The sequence below is a fragment of the Serinus canaria genome, chromosome 15, assembly GCF_022539315.1.
Source record: "Serinus canaria isolate serCan28SL12 chromosome 15, serCan2020, whole genome shotgun sequence".
NCBI classification, from domain to species: Eukaryota; Metazoa; Chordata; class Aves; order Passeriformes; family Fringillidae; genus Serinus; species Serinus canaria.
Window position 1 is genome coordinate 10,793,063 of NC_066329.1, and position 25,438 is coordinate 10,818,500.

General features: G+C 40.8%; 2 protein-coding genes across 6 annotated transcripts; both read left to right on the forward strand.

The window, feature by feature from the left end:
• The first annotated feature begins 26 nt into the window (after positions 1–26).
• Positions 27–14,008, forward strand: RSRC2 (arginine and serine rich coiled-coil 2). 3 transcript variants are annotated; one of them, XM_030233260.2, is made up of 10 exons: positions 27–153; positions 2,640–2,796; positions 3,344–3,387; positions 5,974–6,186; positions 7,107–7,250; positions 10,591–10,713; positions 10,810–10,889; positions 11,453–11,685; positions 12,943–13,032; positions 13,351–14,008. In XM_030233260.2, exons 2-10 carry the CDS (start codon positions 2,716–2,718, stop codon positions 13,528–13,530), a joined length of 1,188 nt encoding a protein of 395 aa, XP_030089120.1. In that variant the 5' UTR covers positions 27–153; positions 2,640–2,715; the 3' UTR covers positions 13,531–14,008. The 3 variants fall into 3 exon arrangements, with proteins under 3 accessions (XP_030089120.1, XP_030089119.1, XP_030089121.1); XM_030233259.2 differs by having other exon boundaries at positions 36–153; positions 5,996–6,186; XM_030233261.2 differs by lacking the exon at positions 27–153 and adding an exon at positions 4,299–4,376 and having other exon boundaries at positions 2,694–2,796.
• Positions 14,009–14,459: 451 nt separating this feature from the next.
• Positions 14,460–25,381, forward strand: ZCCHC8 (zinc finger CCHC-type containing 8). Of its 3 annotated transcripts, none has more exons than XM_018916720.3 (14): positions 14,460–14,646; positions 15,432–15,474; positions 16,083–16,157; positions 16,637–16,742; positions 17,264–17,341; positions 17,648–17,751; positions 19,032–19,097; positions 20,081–20,144; positions 20,258–20,400; positions 21,072–21,214; positions 22,072–22,187; positions 22,912–22,995; positions 23,469–23,583; positions 24,297–25,381. In XM_018916720.3, the coding sequence occupies exons 1-14, from the start codon at positions 14,484–14,486 to the stop codon at positions 25,088–25,090; spliced, it is 2,094 nt and encodes a 697-aa protein (XP_018772265.2). In that variant the 5' UTR covers positions 14,460–14,483; the 3' UTR covers positions 25,091–25,381. The 3 variants fall into 3 exon arrangements, with proteins under 3 accessions (XP_018772265.2, XP_009090684.3, XP_050836579.1); XM_009092436.4 differs by having other exon boundaries at positions 20,084–20,144; XM_050980622.1 differs by lacking the exons at positions 14,460–14,646; positions 15,432–15,474; positions 16,083–16,157; positions 16,637–16,742 and having other exon boundaries at positions 17,302–17,368.
• Positions 25,382–25,438: the final 57 nt, after the last annotated feature.

Sequence of the window (25,438 nt, forward strand, 5' to 3'; positions counted from 1 at the left end):
CCGCGTTCCCCCGCGCTCCCCCCAGCGCTACATCCGGGCACCCGCGGTGAGGGCGGGCGGGGCCGCGCGATCGCTGTGGCCGCGCAGCCGAGGGAGGTTGAGCCCTGCGAGGACGTTGCGGAGGGGCGGCGGCCCGGGCACTCGGTCATGGCGGTGAGTGGCGGTCGCTGCCGGGATTTGGGGCGAGGGTGGCGGAGAAGGGGCTGTGGGGGGCAGAGCCGGGGAGGGCCCGGTCGGGAGCCGTGTGCGCGGAGGCACAAAATGGCGCCCGCCGCGCCTTCGGCTGCGGCGCCATGATGGGCTCGGGGAGGGGCGGCCGCGCTGCTCCCACCGCTTCAATCCCCGTCTCCAGAAGTTTCTGGTTCGTTCCTCGGGGCTTGGGGAGAGGAGAAGACTCCGTGGGACTGAGCCCTGGTGGATGCATGGCTTTGGGGAGAAGTGCTGTGGTCGTACTGGCGTTTCTCGTGGGGACTGTGGGGCGAAGCTTCCCCGTGAGGGGAGCGACCTGGTGTCTGGGCCGTGCTAAATTTTCCTTTCTCTTCTTTTCTTCGCCCTTTTGCTTTGTGTTTGGTCACAGGCTTTTTTACATTCAATTAATTCGTTCCTATCCTGCTTTTTTATGGTTAATATCGATGGGAAACGCCACTGCTGTAGTTACCACTGCTCTTCGTGTTCAAACAGGGTCTAAGTGTGGTTTTATTTTCTCTGAAAAAAATTTGTGATCTGGTAATGTACAAAGATGTTTCACCTCTAATTGTGTTGAAGAATCAGTAGGAGTTATCAAAGAGTTAACCTCATGTAGTCAATTTTTTCAGAAGTTGTTGAATAGTTTTGAGTGGAAAAAACAAACAAACAAAAAAAAACCCCAAAAAACAACAAACAAGCAGGGCTGAAAAGTGATGAAACTTTTTAAAGCTGACTTTAAGCATTTTGCGGTGTCTAATCTGGTAGTTAAAGTTCTTGCCTTGAAAGTTTGATCAGTGGTGAAACAGAGCCAGGGGGACTTTAAACTTCTGGAGGAAATGAATCCTTATATAACGATTTTTAATTTTTTTGTTATATAACTTAGGCTGTTAAGAGTAAGGTGCATTTTTCTGTAAAAGGACTTTAATTATGTACTTTGCTTTTGCACTTTAAAGTGCTACTACTACATTTAGAGGTTCCTCTAAAGTGTAGGTGAGGGGATTATTGAAGGTACACTGAGCCTGGTGCCAGTCTGAGAGCTGAGAATAATCTCAGTGAATTCTGTCAGGTTTTTAATTGCTGTTTTTTTTCTGTAGCACAGATTTCCCTCAGGTGCAGAGCACAAGGGCACTAACGAGCAGCACTGTGTAAATAATGAGATTGCTAGCCTTGGAAGTGGTGGCAGTGGGCTCAGTTTCACTTGGATAGTGTGTTTTAAATCTCACCTGATTTACACTCTAGCTGATATTCTTCTTCTTAAGTAACTTCACAATGTAAACAGTAGTAGCTGAAATATAAATCCAAATATTTATCTGTAGGGTGTCATGAAGAAAGTCTGCTATTAGGACACAGTGTATTAATGACAATTTGTAATATCTGTTGAGGTTTAAGGCCAAGTAGCTGCTTTATTTTCAAAGCATTGGATATAAATGAGCATTTGAGAGGGTTTCCTGTTTTGTTCAGTTGGCAAACCATTCTGCCAGTTGCAGCTGGTGGAAAACTGCAAGTTCAAGACCTCTGCTGCATGAAATTGTCTTTCTGAATAGCAATTCTGGGCCAAATGTGTCCTTAGTGGCATCTTCTGCAGCCCCACTTGTGTTGTCCAGGAGGTTTGATTATGGCTGGTGCAGAGGAGATCTGAACAAGAGCAGTGAACCTGTAGGATCATTCCTGAGAGCACATTCACTTTCTCAGTGTGTGCTTCTCACTCTGTTCCCTTCAGGGCACTGTGCACCAGTTATACTCATTTACCTCTCACACATTGAGTCACAAAGTATCTTGATTTCACAAAATCAGATTTTGGATTTAATCCTCCTAGAGCCAGATTTAGAAGGAGTGGAGGGAACATCTTGGTTTTCATTATCTGGTAAAAATGTGATCTTGGAACAGGTGTAAGTGACCTGTGTGTGGTCTCCTACAAACAAATCTTTTTGCAGTGGTACGTTGAGGTGTTTCCTCATTCCAGAGTGAGCTGTCCAACCCTAATGCACCTTCCTGCATTTCCCTTCAGAGTTCATTCCATGCTTCAGAACTCTGGGGATTTTGTGCTGTGCCTCAGTAACGCCCAAACTTATCACTCAGATCTGTTGGGACAGCACTGACCTTAAATAATCCTGGTCATGGAAATGCTAAAAAGTGATTGACCTCCAAACACCATTTAGAGAAAACTCTGCCTCAGAGTTTGGTGTTACTGATGCTCTCAGAAGTACACGGGAAAAGTAAAGTACAGTTCAATATAGCAAGAGAATAAAATGTGAACTTTATATCAGCTCTCTTTATTAAAATCTTGAAAAATCAATCTGTATGCAGTTATACAGTTCACTGCAAGTCTATAAAGCTCTTGCCTAAGCATAGGGTGAACACTGCATTGTCTTTACAAAAAAAAAGATGTCTCTTTTTTTCTTGGTTTTCAGTCCTAAGCTTCTGTTTCTTAAAAATTCTGTCGTCGTGTGTAGGGTAGTGATACAGAACGAGATGGAGTAGTCCCAGAAAAATCCTCTCCAGAAAGAGAGAAGAAAAAGGAACAATCAGATGCCTCCAGTTCTCCCAGAACATCAAAGCATCATTACTCGAGATCTCGCTCACGGTCCAGGGAAAGAAGACGGAAGTCAGGTATGGACTTGATGGGAGCAAATTGCTTGTGGAGCTGAATTCTCTTAGAAGCAGTTTTTGGGAAAACAGACAGATTTAGCCCTAGTAACTTGTTAGAATTGGATAAAAAATGGATTTACTAACTTCTGGAGTGTACCCTAAACATTGAAACTGTTGAGGGAAAAGGTCTTATCAGTGTTGAGAGGATCGAGGAGGGGGGACAGGGTCAGACCACAGCAAACAGGAAACTGTCCCATTTTGTTTCATTTTGTTAGATAAGCGTAGACTGGGATACTTTTGCATAGTTGTAACAAGAATAAGGTTACTTGGCAGAAGAGCACGATTGGAGTGTGTTGTGGGTTAGTTTTTCACTGTCAGTGCTTGAAAAAATGGAAAGCACTGGAACTAGCAGCCAGAGTTTGCTTTCTGCAGTTGATACTCAAATAGTGCTGTTTGTTTTTTAAATCTTGGCAACAAGGGATGGAATAAGTGAAAGGAGCTAGAAAGATTATAGCCAGGTGATCTCCTCTTTATCTTGGTAAATGACAGTAAATGCTTTCTTCTCCAGATACTGAAGGAAGAAAACACAGAAGCCGGAGCAGAAGCAAAGAGGTAATTAACACTTTGTAGCGTTTAGGTAATTGTACATCTTAAAAAGTATCTTGTAGTAATGCACAAATGTGTAAACTTATATAAATGACTTTATGGTAAGTACAAGAAATTGAGAACTTTAAGCTTAAAAATGGATATGGAGAGCCTTTCATAGTGAAGCATGATTGCAGCCATCATGTTGACAAGGTAATAGTTTTATAGAAAATGCTTTCAGAAACTAGTAACTTAATTTCTTTCTTTTTTTTTTTTTTTTTCTTTTTTTGATAAATTTTTGTGGAAACATCCAAAAGAGAGTTCATGTGGAGAGGTAGAATGGTGTTCTTGAACACTTTTACAGAGCTTCCATTATCCAAAAGCCTTGGGTGGCCTTGTTCCTGGTCAGTGTTCAATGCATTGAATAATGCATACCTGTCTACTTAGGTGTATTAAAAGTAATTTGCCATCGGACTGAGCTCTGTTTATTGCATCCTTTAATTGTAAAGGCTGTCATAGCTTGACAAACAAGCTGAGTCAGCTGGAAATGTGACAGTAGCAGCAAAAATTTCAGAGGGCTGTCTCTTAAAATAAATGAATAAGTGTGTGTGTGAATATATAGGGGAGTGAGAAGAGACAGCATCAATAATGCCTTAAAAATAACTGGCTCACACACCAGAGAAGAGCTGAAACAAGCAAAGCAGGAGCATCGAAATAGTCATAAAGAAGCTTAAGCCATGTGGGGCAATAGGCTGGAACAGATAAGGCACTTTATAACCTCAAACCCGGGTCAGGAACTTCTCCTTCCCCCATTCCAATGGAAGCTCTGTTTAAAAAAAAAAAAAAGGAGGAAAGAAAAATCTAGGCGAGTTTTTGTGAAATTGAATAATATATTGTTTAGCTCACATGATAACATTTCTATAATAAATCATACTCAGCGTGCTAATGCGCGAAGAGACTGAACTGAAGACGCTGCAGACTCAGATAGCAAAATTATAAGCCTACTTCATGATAAGGTAACTATTAGTCATTCAAACTCATATTTCCCTTAAAAATATCTTAAATCCGTTATGGGATATAATGGTGGTTTTATTACTAAGTGTGTGTCTGGAAAATGTGATTAAAAGAAATCCTAAGACTCTCTTTAATTATTAAAAAAAGGTGTTTAAAGTCCTGTCCAGTGCTTTGCCAGGCTGTTGGATCTAATCCTACACAATTTATTTAGCAGCTTTTAAGTTTTGCAGAGTGAACAGATGAGAAATGATCTCCCACAGTAGATGTACTGTTGTCATTCATTTGCAAGATCAAGCTTTGTCTGTAGACTAAGTGCTGAATATCAGTAATTCTTCTTAGTATATATGTGAGAACAGCTACTTATATAAATATATACTTAAAATTAGTGTACAGGTAACCTCAGATGTAAGAACTGATTATTAAACGAGCTAAGAATTAAATACTGTGAAAACGGGAAAATTATGTAATAGTCTTGCTTACTTGAAGAACAATAATCAAATGTATTTAGAAATGGATACATATTAATAAAGAATTAGGCTTGGGCAAATGGGTAAAAACCAATTATAGCATCTTCTCCAGACTCATTTGAGAGAGAGTTCTGATGGAAGAAAAGATTTTATGAATAGTTAACATATTTAGAGAAGCAAGAAAACCAAACAAACAACTTCTGAATAATTGGGTTTTCTCTAAAATGAGTGTATCATGCTTAGTTTGTGACTTGAGCAGAACATTATTTAAGCATAAGACTTGAGTGGGCTATGCTTTTGTGCCAGAAAGGTCTCAAAACACACTGGATATATTAAGAAAGGGTGTTGATGTCACGACTTAGTCTCTGAGGAAAGCACTGGCAAAAATCAGGCCTGACCTTGCTAAATATTTTTGGCATTGCAGCTATAAAAAGGAGTCTTTTTTTTTTTTTAAGAGGCACTGCAGGAAGGAATTGCGGTATAGTGGAGCAGCATATCTGTAATTTAAAACTACTGTGGGAAGTCTGAGTGATGCATGTTCATTTGAAATACTAAAAATGGGATGTCAGCCATGTAAATTATCACTTCACTTTGTAAAAACTGTTGGAAGTTACTGAAGAGAGTTTTGGTCTAGAAAATAATTACCTAATGATGACTAGAAGATTTTTTTTGGTTCTGAAAACAAAATAATTTGTCTGGAACTTCGTGTGGATTTTAGTAACTTTCTACATGGAAGGCTCAGGCAGATATTAAATAATCACTGCAACTGTGTTTTTATAAATGCATATTCATAAATTGTCAAGTTCTTTAAGACAGGTACTTAAGTGCTTGGAATGGAGACAGTAATGAAATAACAGGTTATTTTGTTACAATGCTCTGAGTCTTATATGGAAGCACTGTAAAGATACCTGGATGGATACCTTAAAAATCCTTTCTAGACAGTGGGAGGAGGGAAAAGGGGGAAAAATGATAGTGTGCATTTACAACTTTGGGTAGTTGGTGGCATTAGGTAAAGCAGCCGTGGCTCATGATTGAGTCACACTCCTAAGGTTACTAATGTTGCATCACAACTTAGCATTTTTATCTTCTGATGCCCATACTAACTCTCTTTGTTGCACTATTTTCCTGAAAGAACCAACTTCTTCTTAAAACAGGCAAGAAGACATGAATCCAAAGAGAAGTCCTCCAAGAAGCACAAATCTGAAGATCACAATGACAAAGAGCATTCTTCTGACAAGGGAAAAGATAGCCTAAATTCATCTGAAAATGGTGAGGAGAGGCATAAACGCAAAGAGAGAAAGTCATCCAGAGGGAGGAGTCATTCCAGATCCAGGTCTCGGGAAAGGTAAGTTGTTGCATGTGATTGTTGTGTGAGCGTATTTCCAAAAGCCATGTTTGGAATTATTGTAGAGTTCCATTCCTGACCTCGTGTAAAGCATCAGTTTATATTGCATGTTTCAGTTTTCACTGGTAGTGCATTTGTAGATAGTTCTTCTGCAGATTACTTTGAAATAAAAGTACAAAATTGCACTAAGACTTTATATAGGGATGTGTTTCACACTTACAATTGGTATAGAAAATACTAAAAAGATTATTAAATGTACCTTATTGTCAGTGACAGGAAAGCAAATACACCTTACAGTGACATGGCTCTTTACCTCCTAAATCATGAGCTTCCTCAGAGGGAGTGCTGGCCAATCCTCCTTGCCTGGTAGCCCACCCACCAGCTTGAGGGTAGGAAAATTGCCTGGGACAAGCAGGCTGCTGCCAGCAGAACTTCTCCCTTTGTAGCTGAGGGATGTGCAGCAGGCAGGGTAGCGAGGAACAAGCTTTGGCTGATGACAGGCTGATGGACTGGAGGTGGCTCAGAGGCTGCAGCTTGGGCACTTCTTCCCAAAGGTCTCGGAATACCATGGAAAACAAGGTTGTGTTGCCTTGGGTTTAAGACTCCTGCATCAGATTAGTTTGGCTTTGTATTTGTTTTGAGGTGTACACTTCAATGAACAACTGTAAATAGCAGTGTTGATGAGTATGGTTATGTACAGAAACTCTACAGCTCAGTTGTGGCTGGTGGTTCCCTTCCCATTTCATCCTTCAGACACAGCTTAACCTGTTCTAGGCATGAGCATTTCCATGTATAGTTTGCAGTCTCCCCACCCTGCCTGTTGCATTTTGCCCTGTGGTGATGACCCCATGTGTGAGTCCTTAAGTACAAACTGCATTTGAACAGAGATCACCTGTAAGAATTCGGGGCGTGTGTTTCAGGCGCCATCGCAGTAGAAGTCGTGATAGGAAAAAATCCCGATCGCGCAGCAGAGAGAGAAAGCGACGGATCAGATCTCGCTCTAGATCAAGATCTAGACACAGACACAGAAGCAGAAGTAAAAGCAGAACTAGGAGCAGAAGCAGGTAAGTGTTACCTTCCATATATGTGGTGGTGTTTGGTTGGATGTTCTATGGTGGGCTGATGTGATGAGTTTACCAGTTAACGTCTGTTCACTGCAGTTAAATGTGTTTGGCTTTTTCTCATCTGTACTGAGAGTGGGTTCAGGACTGGGTGGTTTGCTTGGTCTTACAGAAACATTTGTCCTGGGCAGCTGAAGAGTCTCAAGCTCTTGGCTTTTCATAGTGTGACTTCTTGTTAGCAATAGTGTTTAGGTGAGAAGTGAAGAAGATACAGGTGACCCTTTCCTGTGTTTGATACAATAGTAGTGTGGTTGGCATACTGCTGTACTTATCCCTTCAGTTTGTGTGCATATGATAAAAGGAAAGTTTATCTGGCAATCATTGGCTCTCAGAGCAGATTCACAGATCGGAAGCTAATTCTGATCAGCTCCACAAAGTCAACTTAATTGTTCTGTGAAGTTGCAATTGGTGTGGTGTTAATGTAAATTTTGGTTCAGATGGTTTTTTTCTGATATGGATGTACCTCTTCAGTGTTAGTGATTACCAGCTCCTCTTTGTCAAGTGCAGCTTGAGAATATTTATCACATTGATTTTTCTCCCTGAGTGCTTTGATTTCTTCCTTAAATTCTAGAAGCACTTGATCCAGACACTTACTGGCTTGATCTGGGTCTGTTTGACAGTTGAGTTTCCATACCTCACCTGGGATATGCTAGGGTTGCCATTTTCATCACTGTATAGAAGTTAATGGTTTTTAATACTGATAATGCATTCAGTATTTTGGTGTAGAGTCTCTGTATCACCTTTGCATTCTTAATACCCTGTAGGATTTTCTCAGTGGTGAAACTGAAATACAATTTAATGACTGCTATAGACATTTTGTTGAAAGTAGTTTGAATGAAAATCAGTGTCCCTGCAGAGCTGCTAGAAAGTGTTGACTGTTCCAGTTCTCTTAAAGTGTTTTCACCAGAATATTTTTAATTGTTCTATGACTGGTTATGACTACTCAGCATTACAGTGGAACATTGGAGTTTTAACCATCACATTCGTGTAATGCTACAACATCCCTTGTGAAAGTGTTCAGAAGACTTACCTTTCTGAAGAAGTAGTTGAATTACCTGGTTTGTGTCATGTTTTTGACATGCACTTTCTACCAAACATTGAGCTGGGGTGAGTAGAGCTGGGTCTGCAGTTGCTACAGTTCCTTGTATTTAATGGATGGTATTTAAGCTTCAGCATGTTGTGCAAGGCTTCAGCTCCCCGTTTTTTCCAGTTACTGTAGATAATGTTCTCTGTTTAAAAGTCACTTTGAACATTGTGTGTAATGGCTCCATGAAAACTTCATGTCCCAGAATAGATTTTGGCTTTTTCAGTTGAATTCAAGTTACCTGAAACAGAACATGAAATGTGGGAAGAAAAAAGTAAGGGATAGTCATAGCTTAGAAATTTCTCCAGCTGGAAACAGGCCTTGTGGGATGCTGGTGGACGTACTGCAAGAATCCTTTTAAGTTATGTTTGTGTCTCACAAATCCTAGAGGATGGAAGTAAATGAGGCATAAGACTTTTTTTATCTGGAGCTAGAACACTTCATCAAGTTCAGGGCTCAGACAAAGTCTGGGGAAGAAGGTGGCTTATGGGGCAGTCCTCAAGGCAAGCTCTGCACAAGCCAGAGCAATGTGATGTTCAAGTGTACTTGTTAAAACTCACCTGTGAAGGGAATTCCATCATTCCTGACATGCAGTTTTTGTTGTGTGACAGGGAGCAGGCTGTGACAGAAACATTTGTAAATAGCAGAGCTTGACCTTCTCTTGGTGGTTCTTTGCATAATCTCAAGCTCAGATTTTCAGGGGATTTGTTCTCATGGGCATTCAAAGCAATCTTTTGGTTTGTGAGTGCATAAAACCTCCTGGCAGTTCTTCAGTGGTTTGGCTCTGATTAAGTGCTAGGTGGAAAATGTGACAGCAGCTGCTTGTTTCAGATGGAAATACTTCAATACAAAAGCTCAAATATTTATTTCCTTGATATTTACCAGTGCAATAAAGCATCACAGACCAAAGAGAAGACCAAACAACAATAGTCAGCACGGGAAAAATGAAGGTATCTTTGAAACAGGCATTACATCTTATGTCAGGAATGCAGATCTGTCACTTCCCAGTGCCTGAATCTGCATCTTGCCATCTTCTCTGAAAAGATAAGTCTTGCCTCCTTTGTATTCTACCAGATTTGTCATGTGAACAAGGATCTTTTTGTAACTTCAGTCTGCATTACTGATGTCTATAAAAGCTGCCCAGGTTGCAGCAGAAGAAGGAGAATATCTGTATGCCCTGGAAAGTGGCTCTTGTCAAGTTAGCCATTAACCCCAGTTAGCTGTTGCCCCAAATGAGTAACATTAACATTAACATCTCAACTTACTGGTTATGGCAAATCTGGGAAAAGGGTGAGTGATATCTCCTGTGAATTAACCTTTGTTGAGCACTTCCAATGTCCTGACTTCTTTGTTTGAAACACCAGTGTCAGAGGCTTAAACTGGGCTAAAGCCTTATCTCTTGTACTGCAGATATCTATGATCCTGGCACAGAGAACTGCTGCTCACAGCACTTTTTATGTGTGTTTTGGGTAGCTGTTGTTTAGATGGGATTAGATACAGATGTCCTAAGAATGTCTCCTGCTTGGAAGGAGGTGGGGAGAAGGTTAGTGAAGAAGAGTTGAAAACTGAAGGTTTTGGTATTTTGCTTAAAAATACATTTTAACTGTGTTCTTTTCAGTTGGTCAGGCTCCAGGTAATTCATGCTTCAGAGTTCTCTTCCCAAGAGAAACCCAAGACAAATCACATGTTCAGCTTAGTTGAGTCCCTCAAAGCACATTTAGGGAAGAGAATACAGAGGGGAGAGTAATAGTAATTTCCTGAAGTACTACTCCACTTCTTAAATGGGGCCTCTTCAAAATGCTTCTTATTAACATAATTACAGTGCTTTGAGGTCTCTTACGGTTTTCAAACATTCTTCTAGCTTGATTCATTCAAGTTCTCTTGCAGTTTTGATCAGAAATTAGATGATTTTCCTTAGGATGTAGAATCTCTAGAGCAGATCTATTTGTTCTGAACACTGAGTATAAGAGGGTAAATGAATTCCCAGAATTGCACATTCTGTTACAGCTGGAAATCTTCACTTTTACCTCCCTGTTCTTACAAGGCGACTGTTGCAGTTTAAACTCTCTGAAAGCTTTTCTTTAGAGTTCCAAATGAATCATAAAGCATAAATTTTCAGTGCTATGATCAAACACTTTCTGAAATATTAAGCTGCATGTGTGCCTTCACTATTTTAGCAACTGTTGAATTTGGTTACAGAGAGCGAAAGAAGAGAATTGAAAAGCCCCGGAGGTTCAGCAGGAGCCACAGCCGGAGTCCGAGCCCGCCGCCTTTCCGGGGACGAAACACAGCTATGGATGCACAGGAAGCCTTAGCCAGAAGGTCAGAAAATGTGGTGATTTTAATGATATGTGACATGAATAAGCTCCTGGTGTTGATTTTGCATGTCTAATTTTTTTTATTTTCATGTATCTCTAGGCTGGAAAGAGCGAAGAAGTTGCAAGAACAGAGAGAGAAGGAAATGGTTGAAAAACAGAAGCAGCAGGAAATGGCTGCAGGTAGTGCATGTGTATGAGATGAATTCCTGAGCAGTAGTATGAGTGGAAGATAGATAGACTTATGTTACAGGAGTGTTACAGTCTTACCCAACAGATGGGCAAGTTGTCTTTATGGAATTGTTAATAATAAAAACAACAAGAGCTAGGAAATGTTTTTAAAAAACCAAAACAAAAAATCAGAAACAAAACCCCAACAAAAATGATTGGGGTTTCTTATTGCTGAGTGTACAAGAAAAATGTTGTATGTTGGGCTGTAAATGATTTCATGATGGCCATTGGGCTGCTGTTTGCTCAGGGGTGTTTAGAACCACAAAATGCTTCACTTTCACTTGTGGTTTCTGGTTCACTAATACTCCTGGAGAAATGTTCCTTAGTTGAGCAACACATCTGTTTTATCATTCACTTGTTATCTGTGCACTTCCAATTTATCTTGAAGGGAAGTGTTTGAGGGGTTTGGCTTTTTTGTTTGGTTCTGGGGCGGGTTGGTGGTTGGGTTTTGTGTGTGTTGGGTTTTTTCCCAAAGTCCAAAGTTCTTTCTGGCAAAAGTTCCCTTTGTTCCTCAGCGGCCGCAGCCACGGGAGGCTCTGTCATCAACGTCGCTGCTCTGCTGGCCTCGGGGACACAAGTGACCCCTCAGATTGCCATGGCAGCTCAGATGGCAGCACTCCAGGCCAAGGCACTGGCAGAGACTGGCATAGCTGTGCCCAGCTATTACAACCCAGCAGCAGTGAACCCCATGAAATTTGCAGAGCAAGAGAAAAAGCGGAAGATGCTTTGGCAAGGCAAAAAGGAAGGGGTAATGGTGGCTTTTCTTACCTTCATCAACTGGTTTGGGAATATCTTGCACTCAGTTTAAGGATGCTAATGAGTGTTATTTCCAGCTTTCATATCTCTTTGCAAGTTTTAATATCAGCCTGAAGTAAAACTTCAGTAAAACTAGGAGTTGGACTTTGATGATCTGTGTGGGTCCCTTCCAACTTGGAATATTCTGTGATAGGAGTGAAAGGACTAAGTTAATTAGTCCTTCAGTGGTAAGTGGTTGTGACACAAGACTCAAGGAAACCCTGAATGTCCTAAAGCTTCAGAGGTATAGTTGGATCTTAGTGTCATTTTTGTGAGTTTACCTACAGCTTGCAGTTAAACATCAAACCCAGATGGTCTCCCTTTACTGGGAAGGGGTGGCTGAGGTATGGAATGTATAACCTCGCTTTTCTGGGACTGTAGAGATTTCTCATGTGATGGTTGTGGCCTCTCCAATTGCAAATTTCAAAGGCAAGTCTGTTGACCTTGCTGGTAACTTTTCAGAAGCAGAGAAATGCAATATTAACCCTAACAAAAGTCATAAATACAAATAAGCTTTCAGGCATAAATACAAGTTAGCTTTCAGTGCTCTGTCAAATGCCTTTGCAGTTAGTGAAGTAAGAAAGGCACCTGTGGCTGTTCCTTTTTCAAAATTTGCTGGATTTCAGTAGAGCTTTTGCCTGCTGGATACTGTGGAAAAAATGTGCTCTGTAAGATTTGTATTTTTGTATTTTGTTACTCTGGTAAAGAGGTCTTTGTTAGGCTGGTTTCCATCTTGTAGCAGTTACACAACAAGCTCCCTTACCTTTACAGGCTGTTCCATAAGATGTGAAAAACAAACCAGTTTCCATGGCAATGGTGGGAGACAAAAGGGAGGGCAGGAGAGCCCTGAGGGCTCTCTGGGCAGTTCTTCCTGAAGTGTGCTTTATATTGATCAGTTGCCATAAACAAATTCATTTTTCCATTATTTACTTTAAACCTGAATTCCGACCAAGCTTCTAGACCTTTGGAAATGCCAAAGGGAGGAACATAACCTGTGTTTTGAGCATCCTAGTTAGGAAGATTTCCCTCACAAAGAGCTCCTGTGAGGATGCTGCAGGAGGAATGTCAGACTTGGAAACGTTTTACTTCCAGCTCTGGTACAGAATGGGTTTGTCTTTAGCACTGCTCCTTTGCTTGCTGCTCTATTGTGCTGTTAATGGAATCTTATGTAAAAAGGTGACACTTTTTTTTTTTTTTTTAATCTGTACAGGACAAATCACAGTCTGCAGAAATATGGGAAAAACTAAATTTTGGAAACAAGGACCAAAATGTTAAATTCAGAAAACTGATGGGCATTAAGGTAAAGAATTCTGAATATATAATTAAGTTTATTAATTGCATGATAATGATTTAGCTTTCTGTTTTCGTGTACCTTATCCAGTAAAGATTTTAAGTTAACCTGATGTATTTAAGAGCTTTTAAGTATTTATTAAGCTCAAAAGCGGCATCTAAACTTGAATTTAATTCAAAAATCAACTGGATGAAAGCCTGTGTGTTCCTTGAGGGAGAAATCTGTACTAGAATGTTGCAGCAATAAACCCAAATGCTTGAATTCTTACTCTTTTAAGAACTGGTGAGCCTCACTTGCCCAGAGCTGATGTTGGTGTTGTGTTTCCAGAGCGAGGATGAAGCTGGCTGCAGCTCCGTGGATGAGGAGAGTTACAAAACCCTGAAGCAGCAGGAGGAGGTGTTCAGAAATCTGGATGCACAGTATGAAATGGCCAGATCACAGACTCACACACAAAGAGGAATGGGATTGGGGTTCACATCTTCCATGCGAGGAATGGATGCAGTTTGAAAAAATGAAAAAACAAACAAAAAAGGCTGTTTTGAAGTTTGAGACTGTGGAAGGTTCTTGTTCACATGTTGGGTCCTTGTTCACCAAAAAGCTAGCATTCTAGCTTGCATGGGTGTTGCATTGACTTTAATTTATTGAAAAATACAATTTTTTTTGTAAATATCAGATTAGTGATACTGGTGTTAGTGTTGTAATCAGGTTATACCCACTTCCATTAAACTTGACAGAACTAGAGGAGGACAGTATTTTTTAGTTAAAGTTCTACTTTTCAAACCAAGCAGCAGATGGGAAGAACTCATACATGGATATTTCGTGTCCACTGTCTTGTGTACTTTTGTACTTTAACCTTGTACAGTTATTTTCAATTCTTGAAACATGAAAGAAACATTGTGTAGATGTTATTTAGCGGTCTGGGCCAATAGGCACATAATCCAGTGCGAAAAAACTGGTTAATAATAAAGACATTTTTTTTCTCTAAGGTCATATAGTAATTTGTCCTTTGGGCCAAACTCGCATAAGCCACTTAAGAGAAAGGAAAACTCAAAGAGGTTTTGCTTTGGTTCTTTGAAATAGAATTTGCCTAAACTATTGCAGTGAAGGGTCTTGCTGCAGATACCTTATTTCAAATACTTTTGTCACGCTGCTGCTGCCGCATCTCTCTCCACCGCTCACCCGTTCTCAGAAGAGGAAGAAAAATTACAAAATCGGGAGCGATGCCGCTTTTGGAGGCAGGAGCGCGTCCTCCATTGTGAGTACGACAAGCGCTGCGGCCGGGCTTTGGCGCCGCGCCGCCTACACCTCCCAGAGTGCATCGCGCCTCTGAGCCCTCCGACTCTACGGTCCGCCGCCCCGATGCACGCTGGGAGTTGTAGTCCGCAACACGCACCGTCCCGCCCGCCCCGCGTTTCCCGCCGCCCTTTGCCCCCCGCCCCACCCTTCCTGCGGTGGCCAAGATGGCGGCGGAGGTGGAGTTCGGGGACCGCGAGCTCTTCGGGCAGCTGGAGGGCGAGCCCGGGCCGCCCTCGCCGCCCGCCCTGGAGGAGCCGGACCCGCTGCTGCAGCTCTACGAGCGGCTGCGCGACCGCGACGAGACGGTGCAGCGGCTGCGGGCGGAGAATATCCTGGCGGGAGAGGCAGGGCCCGCGCCGGGGCGGGGGAAGGCGGGCGCGCCGCTGCTGCCGGTTCCCTTCCGGGCCAGCCGGTCCCGGCCCTCAGGGGAGCTCCGGCTTCTCCCCGGGCTCTGTGGGAACGAACCCTCGGTCTCCGCCGGGTGCCAAGGGGGAGAGGGCTGAGCTGGGCGGTGAGGGAGCTCCTGGTGCTCCCAGGCTTCCTCAGAGCACGTTTTCCATAGAAACTTTTATCCCCAGAGCGGCCGGGCCCGCCTCAGCCCTGGGATGCGGGGCCGGCTGTTGAAACGGCTGTCGCAAAATCCCTGCGTTCCACCTTTTAACTCAGCTGCAGAAAATTGCAAATAGTTGAATTGTGACCGGTTCCCTAAAGGGTTTCTGGGTTTGCCGCTGCAGCAGAGTGGAATCTGAAATGTGTTATGATTTATTTCCCATTTACAAGTACATGCATACTACTGTTACCTTTCTTTTCATGATGATCCCAGATATTTTAAAAATAACATAAATCTGTTAATATAGTCATTGCATGTAATGAATGGCACTGTTTGGATTGTCACAGCTAGTCCTCTTTTCATTTGTGTTTTTTTCTTTTTTCCAATTTATTGTGTTTGTCCAGCACCAGGTGGATTCTTAAATAATCCCCTGTGCAGTGAAAGGGAAGGACTGCAACCCTGTTTGTTGTTCTGTGAAATTCTTGCTCGGTGTTTTCTTGCTTGCTTTGGGTGTGGGTTTGTGTCTTCCAAAGAAAATCGTAGTCCTTAACAATAAGTTAACATCAGGAACTTAAAAGGAAGCTGAGAATTCTGACTCGTCCTAGGTATGTTAATGCTGACTTGAAACATTGTATAAATTGTATAGAGAGAATACATTTATTTGTATATATAAATAGAGTTTATCTTAAGATAAAAGCTGTCTGTGGTAGCAATCTGCCACATCACCAATCCCTGCTGAGGTGCTGGGCTTCTAAAATGTTATTGCAGTTCCTGAAAAGTTTTGGAGGTGAACAGCAGGATCTCAGTTGGTGTTGCTGTAACTTTTATTTATTTGTGTGTATCTGTTTAATGCAGCTCACTTGGTCTTCAGGGAAGCAGTTTTAATGTATAAGTTCAGCAGTGAGGCAAAATTACATTTAAATGGTTGAATGAGTCTTAGTTAGAAGATTGTGTAAGTTTATTGAAATTATAATAGCAGGAAGAGAACTCTGTTCATACAGAATTAACTGTTTCTGTAGTTTGGTGGTGTTTTGTTCTTCCACCTCACACCAACATGCTTTGCTCAAGAGCATAATTTCTGTTTAAGAGGACTTAAAAATACAGATTTTGTATTGATCAAACCTTCCTCCCTCTGTGGGGTCCAGCCTGAGCTGTGATAAAACTGGTGGGAGATATTTACTGTACCCATTGTCTGTGTTCTGTGCTGTTCTAGTGGAATCTCAGTGGAAAACCCCAAAGTTGATGGACCACTCTTGCAGATTTTATTTATGAACAATGTCATTACTAAGTAAGTATGAAAACACAATCCTGACAGAAAATTTGGGCTTTTTTTTTTTTGCTGTGCGCAGGTTGTGGATGGGGATTTTATTTAATAACATAAACTATTGAAAGCTTGGAGTGGAGAGAGGATAACGGGCAGTGTGACAGGAGTTCTGTTCATCAGCAATATCTGCTTTTACCATGAATTGAAGGGTGACTTCCAGGAGCTAGGAGCGAGTCTGAAGAGCAGCCTGAATTGCAGGAATGTTGTGGGTAAAATAGGAGAAATTCATCTCTCCCTGCCTGTGGGTTGATTTTTTGCCACACCCTGGTGCTCTCGAATATCAGATTGCATTTGTGTTGGGGGGGGGTTGAGAGAGGGGCAAAAAAGCATTGATTTTCCCCTTTTCTGAGGTATTTAGTAAATGATAAGTGCTTAAGAAAAGAGATATCTGCTCTTTGTTTCAGCCTTGCTCACGTCTTCATCTCTCTCTACTTTTATTTCAGGCGGTATCATCAAGAAATTGAGGATTTTATTTATAGTTTAGTTCAAAAATATGAAGAGCAGAAGAAAAGTGAACAAGAAAAATCACACTTGAATGCTAAGCCACAGGTACTCAAAAACTCAAATTGTTACAGAATGTTTCTTCGCCATCTCTGTAATGAGAATATTGAAATATTGCACTTTTAAACAGTGACAAAAATCAAATCTAGTAGGTGTCAAACAAATGTTTTACAACTGTGTGTTCCAAAAAATAGAGTGAGAGCAAAGATTTTCTGCCCATGAAAATGCTTCTTGAAATTTGTGAAGTTTCAGTGAAAGAAAATTTATAAATTGAAATAAATAATAAACACAACATTCACTTTGAGTGAAAGGATGGAATGGCACATCTCTCTCTCTTTTTCCCTTTCTTGGTGAGAATGAAAATGTAATTGTGCAGTGTATTTCATCAGAGAAAGCCTTAGAAAGGAACTGTGTCATGCTTTGGGCTGTGGGAAGCTTCATGACTGATGTGGACAGCTCCATCCTGCTGCTGGTGAAAGGACAGAAGCTGAACCCCAATTCTGTGCCCTTTACATCACTAACTCAGGTTGATTTAAGTGAATTGTTTTTATTTTTGCTTTTCCTGTCAGCCCTCCAGTGTTGTTTTGGAAGAGGACTGTAAAGGAACCAGCTCAGGTTCTGCTAAAAAAGTGAAAGAAGCTTTTAGTGTAAGTTTTTGACTGTGCTCTTCCATGGTAGGTCTGACTCTTCATTCTCCACATTCAATGTACACTGCCATTAAAATAAGATCTCTTAACTGCTGTTATTACACTGATAAATTAAATTTAAATTCAGTATGTTTGGGCTACATCAGTGCAAAAAAAAAAAAAATTGTCTTATATTAATTGTAAATTCTTACAGAATGGGGGAATAAAAACCTGGAAGTATTCAGGCAGTGTAAATTTATAGAAATGCTACCAATCTCACCTAAATACTGACACATTTCTGACAATTCTCTGACTTTTTTTCTGCAGGTTGTAGGAAGTGTTCTGTATTTTACCAATTTTTGTCTTGATAAACTGGGACAGCCTATTTTAAATGAGAATCCACAGCTGACAGAAGGATGGGAAATACCTAAGTATCCTGTTTGCTAAAACACCTTTTTTTTTTCCATGTGTCAAATCCAAAGAATTCCAGTGGGTAAATTGAACTCAAATTCTCTTCAGTGAATTTTGTGTTTCTAACAAAACCATACCAGTCATTAGAGATGGGATGATTTAATGGGTCAATAATGGCTTTTTTATTCAAAACAAAGAAGTGTTTTGATATAATTGATTTGCTGATTGCTATTCTGAGAGTGAATGCTTTATCCCCATAAATGCATCTTGTGAATTTAGGGATTTCCTTGGCCAGTCCCTAATCAGGTTTGGAGTGACAGCTCATTGCAGATTAAATAAGTATTCTCCCTCCATAAAATCTACTCTTTGGGAGGAGAAAATGGTTTGGGAAACTCAAACATGCTGTGAAATGCTTTTTTCCAAATGTGGGAGCTAGAGGGGAAGTCTTTTATTAAAGTCTAATTATGGTATGCTCTTAACATGCATCCATTTTAAAATTGGTTCCTTATTGTTCATTAAAGCCAATGTTGGAAAAGTGGAATTGAGGGAAATGCTGAAGAAGCTGGGAAATGTTGAAAAGTTTTTTAATATCGATGTCTTCCATGACAAAAGAAATTGGACAAGAAATTTCTCAAGTAACATCATTCCCCCTGGCTTCCAGTATTGCTTCTGTCCTGGAAAGACCCAGGACAAGAAGCAGCTTCAGAGTTCATTTCTGCAATATCCAGTTCTCAAGCTTGTAATCAAGGTCATGTCAGTGTTAGAAAATTATTTATATATGAACATAAATTGCAAATTTACAATCTCCCAACCTCTGGGTGAAGAGGATAGATGCCCAATGGGAATTTCTGCTTAAATGCCAAGTTAAGTGTGGCTGAAGTGATTCTGAGTGAAATGGTTCATCAGGCACTGGCTTCCGAACCACCAAAGTCCTGCTCTCAGTGAACCTGTCGTTTTGAAACTCTGTCAAAATGTGGTTTAATAAGATTACTGTGAAACATTTCAGAATTATTATCTGGAAATTTCTACCTGTAAACAAGAGTGGTATAGTTTTAGCAAGTGCTGATAAAGTATTGGTTAGAAATTTGTAGGAGGAAAGAGCATAAGCTCATCTTAGCAGATACTTTATGGTAGAAACCATTTTATAGTTTATACTCAGGACTTCATATCAAGGACCCATTTCTAACTTAATGCAGATAAGTCAGTGTTCTGTTCAAAGCACTATTAAGCGTTCATTGGTATTTTAAACAAAATTGAAATTTTGCTTCATCCAGTAGCAGTTCCTTATTGAAATCTAAAGATATCAGCAAGTTTTCAGCCAGATTCTCTCCCTAGATGGACAAGAAATACAAGTAAAACCCAAAAGGTTTGTATTATTCTTAAATGTAAAGTTTTGAGCTGAAAAATTCAGATGCACTCTGTGATTATTGCCCAGTTAATAAACCCTTGGACATACTTGAGCAATATTTAAATTTAAATTAAATAACCAGAGCTGAGCATTGCAATCAGTGAATCTGTCTTTTTGTTGAGTTTCTTTAGGAAGGGCCGAAAATCAGTGTGTGAAAACTTCCTGAATTTTTATACTTAGTTCTTCTGTTTCTTGTCTTTTTAGTGTTTGGTTTGTCATCCTTGCACTGGTGTTGTGTCATGGTTACTGTTCTGTAGAACAGCTCCTGTCTGACTTATTTGATAGATTTTTAAGATAGACTGAGCTGAGAGTTGATGGTGTAGTTTTTATGGGAGGTCAGAAGTGAAGCAAATTCAGTTTCCAGCTGGAGTTACTTTGGACTTGTGCCACACTTTTTGTCTCCACTTCTGGTTCTCATCCTAATTCAGTAAAAATGAATGTTCAGAAAATAAATCTTCCTCTAAAGTCTTGCTATTTCACCCCAGTAATATTGCAGATGTTTCTTGCCATGGTGTGAATTTACAAGGAAGATTAAAGTTGAAGCCAGCTGCAGTTCCATTCCAGGTTTTCAGTGCAGTTTCACAAAATGAATTACTTGAAAGTGTGGGCCAGGACTTTTCAAAGAAATGGTTGTGCTCTGCTGTTTGTTTCTACTGATTCCCAGCATTGTGGAAGGGATCAGACCTCTGATGATACCATTTCCTATTTCCTCTGCCCTTTCCTCATTTCCCATGTTCTCCTTAGCACTGTGAAATCAGCAATATTCTCTATTTGAGGATTGATATAAGTTTAAAAGAGGGAGAAGACAGCACATGACATCATTGCTTTTGATTTTGTTTTTCTCAAGTCTAATCCTTAAAATCTGTCAAGAATGAAAACAATTAGGAGTATTTAACATTGCAGAGTTGTTTTCAGGTTTAATTTGTTGTGCATTTTTCAAGCAGGCCCAAACCTCACTGTTTCAATTGTGGTTCTGAAGACCATCAGATGAAGGACTGCCCAAAGGTAAAGTCACCAGTATTCCAAAGACTGCTGCTCTCCAAGCTTTGTGTTGGGTGAAGGAGTGCATCAATTGTGAGTTGTCCAACTCTAAACTTCCCAATTGTGTTATCTTTAAGCCACGAAATGCAGCTCGTATAAATGAGAAGAGAAAGGAGTTTTTGGAAGCTTGTGGTGATTCGAGCAATCAGAGTTTTCAGCAGCGTTACCATGCAGAAGAAGTAGAAGAGAGGTTTGGAAAATTTAAGCCAGGAGTAATTAGGTATCTCTTTTCTTTCCATTTGCTTTTCTGGAATACCTCTTCTGCCTTTGGAGTGTCAGATTTTAATTGCTAGAGTTTATTAAGTCCACCTGCTTCTATTAACTATGAGTGTATTATGTTAGAATTTGCTAAATAGAATTTAAATTAATTGTAGAGCTATCTTTCAAATGAAAACTCTCTGCTGGCTTGACAGTCCTACCCTTTCTCTAATGCAGGGTGATAAATATTACTCTTTGACTTCTCAAACTGTATTATGTTCCTACTAAAAATGTATTCAAAAGTTTGCAAACTTTGAGTGTCCCTTCCCCTCTATTCACAATGTTCAGAGAAACCATAGTATTGTGTGGCAGTCTCCAAACAAATCACCAGTAAGTTCAGTGTCAAGGTCCACCCTTCCTGTTGATAGCTGCAGTCAAGGCCATGAGTCAGAAGCAGTAGGTCAAGTGTGTTTTTCTTGGTGTAGAATTAAATCTAATAAAGCATTTAAGCACATCAGCAAGGCAAAAAGTTCTGTTTAATATCAGAGCTGGTTTTCATTTATATTTGGGCTGGAAATGCAACACACTTTGAGCTACAACTCAGTGAAAACTCCCCAAAACATTCTTAACCTTTTTGTCACCGAGGGATTTTTCTGGATGACATTTAGTTTTCTCTTTGTTTTCTTGGCTTAGTGGGGTCCTTCAGGATGCCCTTGGTGTGACAGACAAGAGCCTGCCCCCGTTCATTTACCGCATGCGGCAGCTGGGCTACCCCCCGGGCTGGCTCAAGGAGGCTGAGATGGAGCACTCAGGGCTGGCTCTGTATGATGGCAAAGGTGAGCACTCTGGGGCTGGGATGCAGCTTTACTGTGAGGCTCTATGCTGGTTGCATTCTCTTCAGGAGTAATAAAGCTACTGGTTTGTAAACCTTCCTCTTCCTCGTGGAAAAGATGCAAATCAAGTTGTTTTATTCATGTAAAAATGCACCTTTTATCAGCTGTGTCCTGGTTCAGGGCAGATTTTGGAGAGAATCCCCAAAGGTTCTCCCCCCTTCACTCTCTGGAACAAGTCTTAAAGGTGCAAAACTTATTATTCAGCATAAACAGAACGATTTGATTGAGGATAAAAGCATCATATAGTCAACCTAGGATATGCTGTGGTGTAACAACAAAACAAAACAAATTCCATAATGGCTGTGTTGCAGATGGGAAAGTGTCAGTGAGATTTCACTGTTAAAACCTGGAGTTGTGTGAAACTGCAAGACTTGCAAATCTCTTCTTGTCCAATTTCCTTTCCCTTTTTCTCTTTACTTTTCATGGAAGAAGCCATACCCTCAATAAATTATTCTTACACAGGAACAAAACCAGAAAGCAAACAAAACATATCTTGGAACCCACCTTAAGTAACTTACCAGCTTTTTGCCCATGACCATTATTTATGCTGCATCTCACAACAGTCCTGATGCCCAGTTCTGAGGGTGGCAATGGTACATGAAGAGCACTTGTGTAGGAATACCCAGTTAGGTTTCTGGGGAGGTTTCTAGAAGTATCCGATGGATTTGGTCACTGTTCCTGTCTCTCTGGATTTCAAACCCTTCTATCAATACTTCCATTCCAAACTCCTGTTCTTAAATCCTGTGGATTTTGTCAGTGGTGTTCTTAATTAAATCAGTAATAATTATATTCCATTATAGGTGAAGTTGAAGCAGAAAATGAGGGCTCTCCCCAGCCCAAACGTATCACCTATGATGTGTCCAAGCTGGTAAATTACCCAGGCTTTAATATATCCACTCCCAGTGGGATCCCAGATGTAAGTAGCTGTTCTCTGCCTTCTAAGCAATGTGCTGAGTGACAGGAACTGCTTTTAGCCAAGAGTTCATGTTTTATATCTGCAGCTGACAATTCCCTTCTAAGAGTCTCTTCTTTTTAAGCCCTTGCTTTGGGGCTGGGAGTTGTAATTAATGTGACAACTGATAACTTGTCATGATTCTTGTGCTGGGGTCTGCCATTGCTTCTGTGTGAATTATTGCCATTTTGAGATCAGTAGTTAGGTTTTTTTAAACACAGAACTTCACACATGAATGGCTTTTTTTTCCTTACATGTAAGTTTTCTGAATGTCTTCAATATGAAAATCACTCTGGCTGTTTCCATAATTATAATTTTGATCACAAAAAAATACATCAGACCAGTGCACAACTTCTGCAAAGCTCTGTAACAGCTGGAATTAAAGAAGTCATAGCAGAAGAGCCACGTGGTCGGTGCCCTCTTAAGTACAGAGCACACAAGAAATCTCCTGTGGGTGCTGCACTTACACCTTCAAAAGCATTTTAACCTCCTGTTAGTGAATTCCATCACTGCTCTGAATGCCTGAGCATTAAAAAGAAGCACTTGTGCATTTACACTTTTACATTTGCTCATTTAGTGGCCTCCAAATGTATTTTTTCATTCAGTGTTACTAGCCAAAGTTATGTTACTAACCTACCATATGCAACATTATTTCTCTTTTCTCTTTATTTTTTCTTTTTTGCTGTAGGAGTGGCAGATGTTTGGTTCCATCCCCATGCAGCCATCTCAACAGAAGGATGTTTTTGCTCACTACCTTTCTAATTATCAGGAGGTGAATATATCTCCTTGTTATTGAAAAAAGAATGTTGTCTTCTAGTTAGTGTAGGTCATGATGATTTCTTGCTTTTATCTTCTTTCTGCACAAGGGGACAGACTTTTTATTGACACTAGTGAGGGTGAAATGCTCATCTGGCTTATCTGTTTTAACAAAAAATGGCTTCATGTTTAAAATAAATTCCATTATTTCACTTAATATAAGCAGATCCCAGTTGTGCAGAGATTTGTGTAAGCAGTTTGGGAGAAGATTGCCATGAATTTACTCAGGCTGAAACTTCCAGACTCCCCTAATAAATGAGAAGCTTGGTTGCCATGGCCATGGCATCCCTCAAATGTCAAAGTCTATTTACACACTGGGTCCCCAATGATTGCAAAGTTACAAAAATCCTTTCATTCTTACAGCTGGAAATGTTACCCTGTACAGGATAATACTATTTTTTTTTTATTTTGTGGATAATTTCTCTGCAGCCAAGTCCAAAATCCAGCAGCAAAAGATCTGCACCTCAGTCCAAGTCTCGTCATTCCAAACGAGCAAGAGAAGACACTTCAGAGGCAGCAGCAGCTGACATGGACCTGGACTCTGGTACAGTCACTCTGATTTTTGCTTTTCCTACTTTCAGCTTTTATTTTCAAAATGACTTGCTCTGGATTGAAATGTGAGAGTTCCAAGGAGAATGTGTTAGTATTTTAGTGGTAATTAAAGGCAGTGTTGACAGAACCAGCAGTGTCCTGCTGCAGTGGCATTTGCTGTGATTGGCACTGTGGTTTTTATATTTTCTAATACCAAGCAGGAGGTTTCAGGTGTGCTCAGAGCAATTGCAATGTTCAGTTAAAAATTCTGATCTCTTTACTCGAGGACCATCCTAAAGAAACTTCTGTTAAGACCCCCAAATCCCTAAATATTGGGATGAAATAATGTAAATTTGCAAGCTTACAGCTTCTTAAAAATGAGGCAAACTCAGGAGGATTCAGTGTTAAGTGTTAGAGCAGCTGGAGAAACTTCTGGATTTCCTTTTGAAATCTGCCATGAGGAATCCTTCAATGTGTCTCAGTGTGGAATGGGTTTGTTCTTAATACCTTCAAGAGTTATTTTTATTCCTTGAGTGGCTGGCAGAGGTACAATCCCAAAAAAGATAGCTTTGGTGGGTATGAAAAGCCTCACAAAGTTTGTTCTGTCTCAGCTGGAAATCAGGGATGAGATGATGTAAATCTGGTGGTTAATCAGAACATTGGCACTTTGAATCTTGTCCTGGTCAGATTTCAGGTTCTAAAAGGTGTCTTTTAATCTCTTTCTAGATCTGGAAGGAGGACAGAGATCTCAAACTCCCAACAATTTTCAGTTCCAACCTCCTCTGCCACCTGGATCTCCATGCATGTCCACTCCTCCCCCTGTGCCCCATGGAACTCCCCCACTCACACCCCCTCAGCCTTCCACACCCAGCCACTCTCCCCTCCCCAGGACTGCCCCAGCACCAAACTCTGCCAGTGGCAGTCCTCAGCCCAAAATAGTGGACTCAGTGATGGATGAGGATACACTGACCCTGGAGGAGCTGGAGGAGCAGCAGAGGTTAATCTGGGCAGCTCTGGAGCAGGCAGAGAGCACCAACAGTGACTCTGAAATTCCTGTTGACACCCCTTTAACTGGGAATTCCCTGACATCATCACCAGCCAGGAATGAAGCAGATCTCGTTGCAGAAGTCAGGTCACCTGAGAAAGTGATCTCAATGGAAACAGAGTTTTCTGACATCAGTGAGCAGAACCCAGAAAATGAACATTCTCCAACCAGTCCCAATCTAGAGGACAGTTTGCTTGACTTAAAGGAAAATCCTGATAATGCAGTTTCTGAGGATGACACCCTGCCTGCTGCCAACCCTGAGGTTAATGAGGAGGAAAACACAGGTGGTAATAAAGTGCCCACAAGCACTGGATCATCTGTGAAAAAATCTGGACTTGTTCCTGACATGAGCAAGTTTGCTGCAGGCATCACACCATTTGAATTTGAAAACATGGCAGAATCAACTGGGGTTTATCTACGGATAAGAAGCCTGTTAAAAAATTCCCCAAGAAACCAGCAAAAGAAAAAGACTTAAGTCTTAATTGGTCTTTTGTTTTCTTATATCCAAATCCCTTCTGTTTCCCCACCAGTTTTACAAACTCAGATAACCTCCCTCATCTTATGGAAAAGAGAAAATCTTGACAAATGCAGGTCTGCCCTGTTCTTCCTTGGTGAAGTCAGTGCAGGTTTCCATCTTGACCAGGACCACCAAAGCAGCCAGCAAATGTAGAATTTTCCCAAATTGCAAGCTTCCACCTAAGGAATAACAGGACTGATGATTTGTTAAGACCATTTTATTTGCCAATACTCAAGACTCTAAAATGCAGAGTTTGTGGTTTTGGTGTTCATTATTATGGCTAAGATTTATATTGTCCTTGAGTTT

Excerpts from the sequence above, each read along its gene's own strand:
- ZCCHC8 (XM_018916720.3), top strand. The coding sequence starts at position 14,484 with ATGGCGGCGGAGGTGGAGTTCGGGGACCGCGAGCTCTTCGGGCAGCTG. Across the intron at positions 14,647-15,431 it reads GCAGCGGCTGCGGGCGGAGA|ATCAGGAACTTAAAAGGAAG; the intron begins ATATCCTGGCGG and ends CAATAAGTTAAC. Across the intron at positions 19,098-20,080 it reads ATACAAGTAAAACCCAAAAG|CAGGCCCAAACCTCACTGTT; the intron begins GTTTGTATTATT and ends GCATTTTTCAAG.
- RSRC2 (XM_030233259.2), top strand. Across the intron at positions 3,388-5,995 it reads GCCGGAGCAGAAGCAAAGAG|GCAAGAAGACATGAATCCAA; the intron begins GTAATTAACACT and ends TTCTTAAAACAG. Across the intron at positions 10,714-10,809 it reads CAGGAAGCCTTAGCCAGAAG|GCTGGAAAGAGCGAAGAAGT; the intron begins GTCAGAAAATGT and ends ATGTATCTCTAG.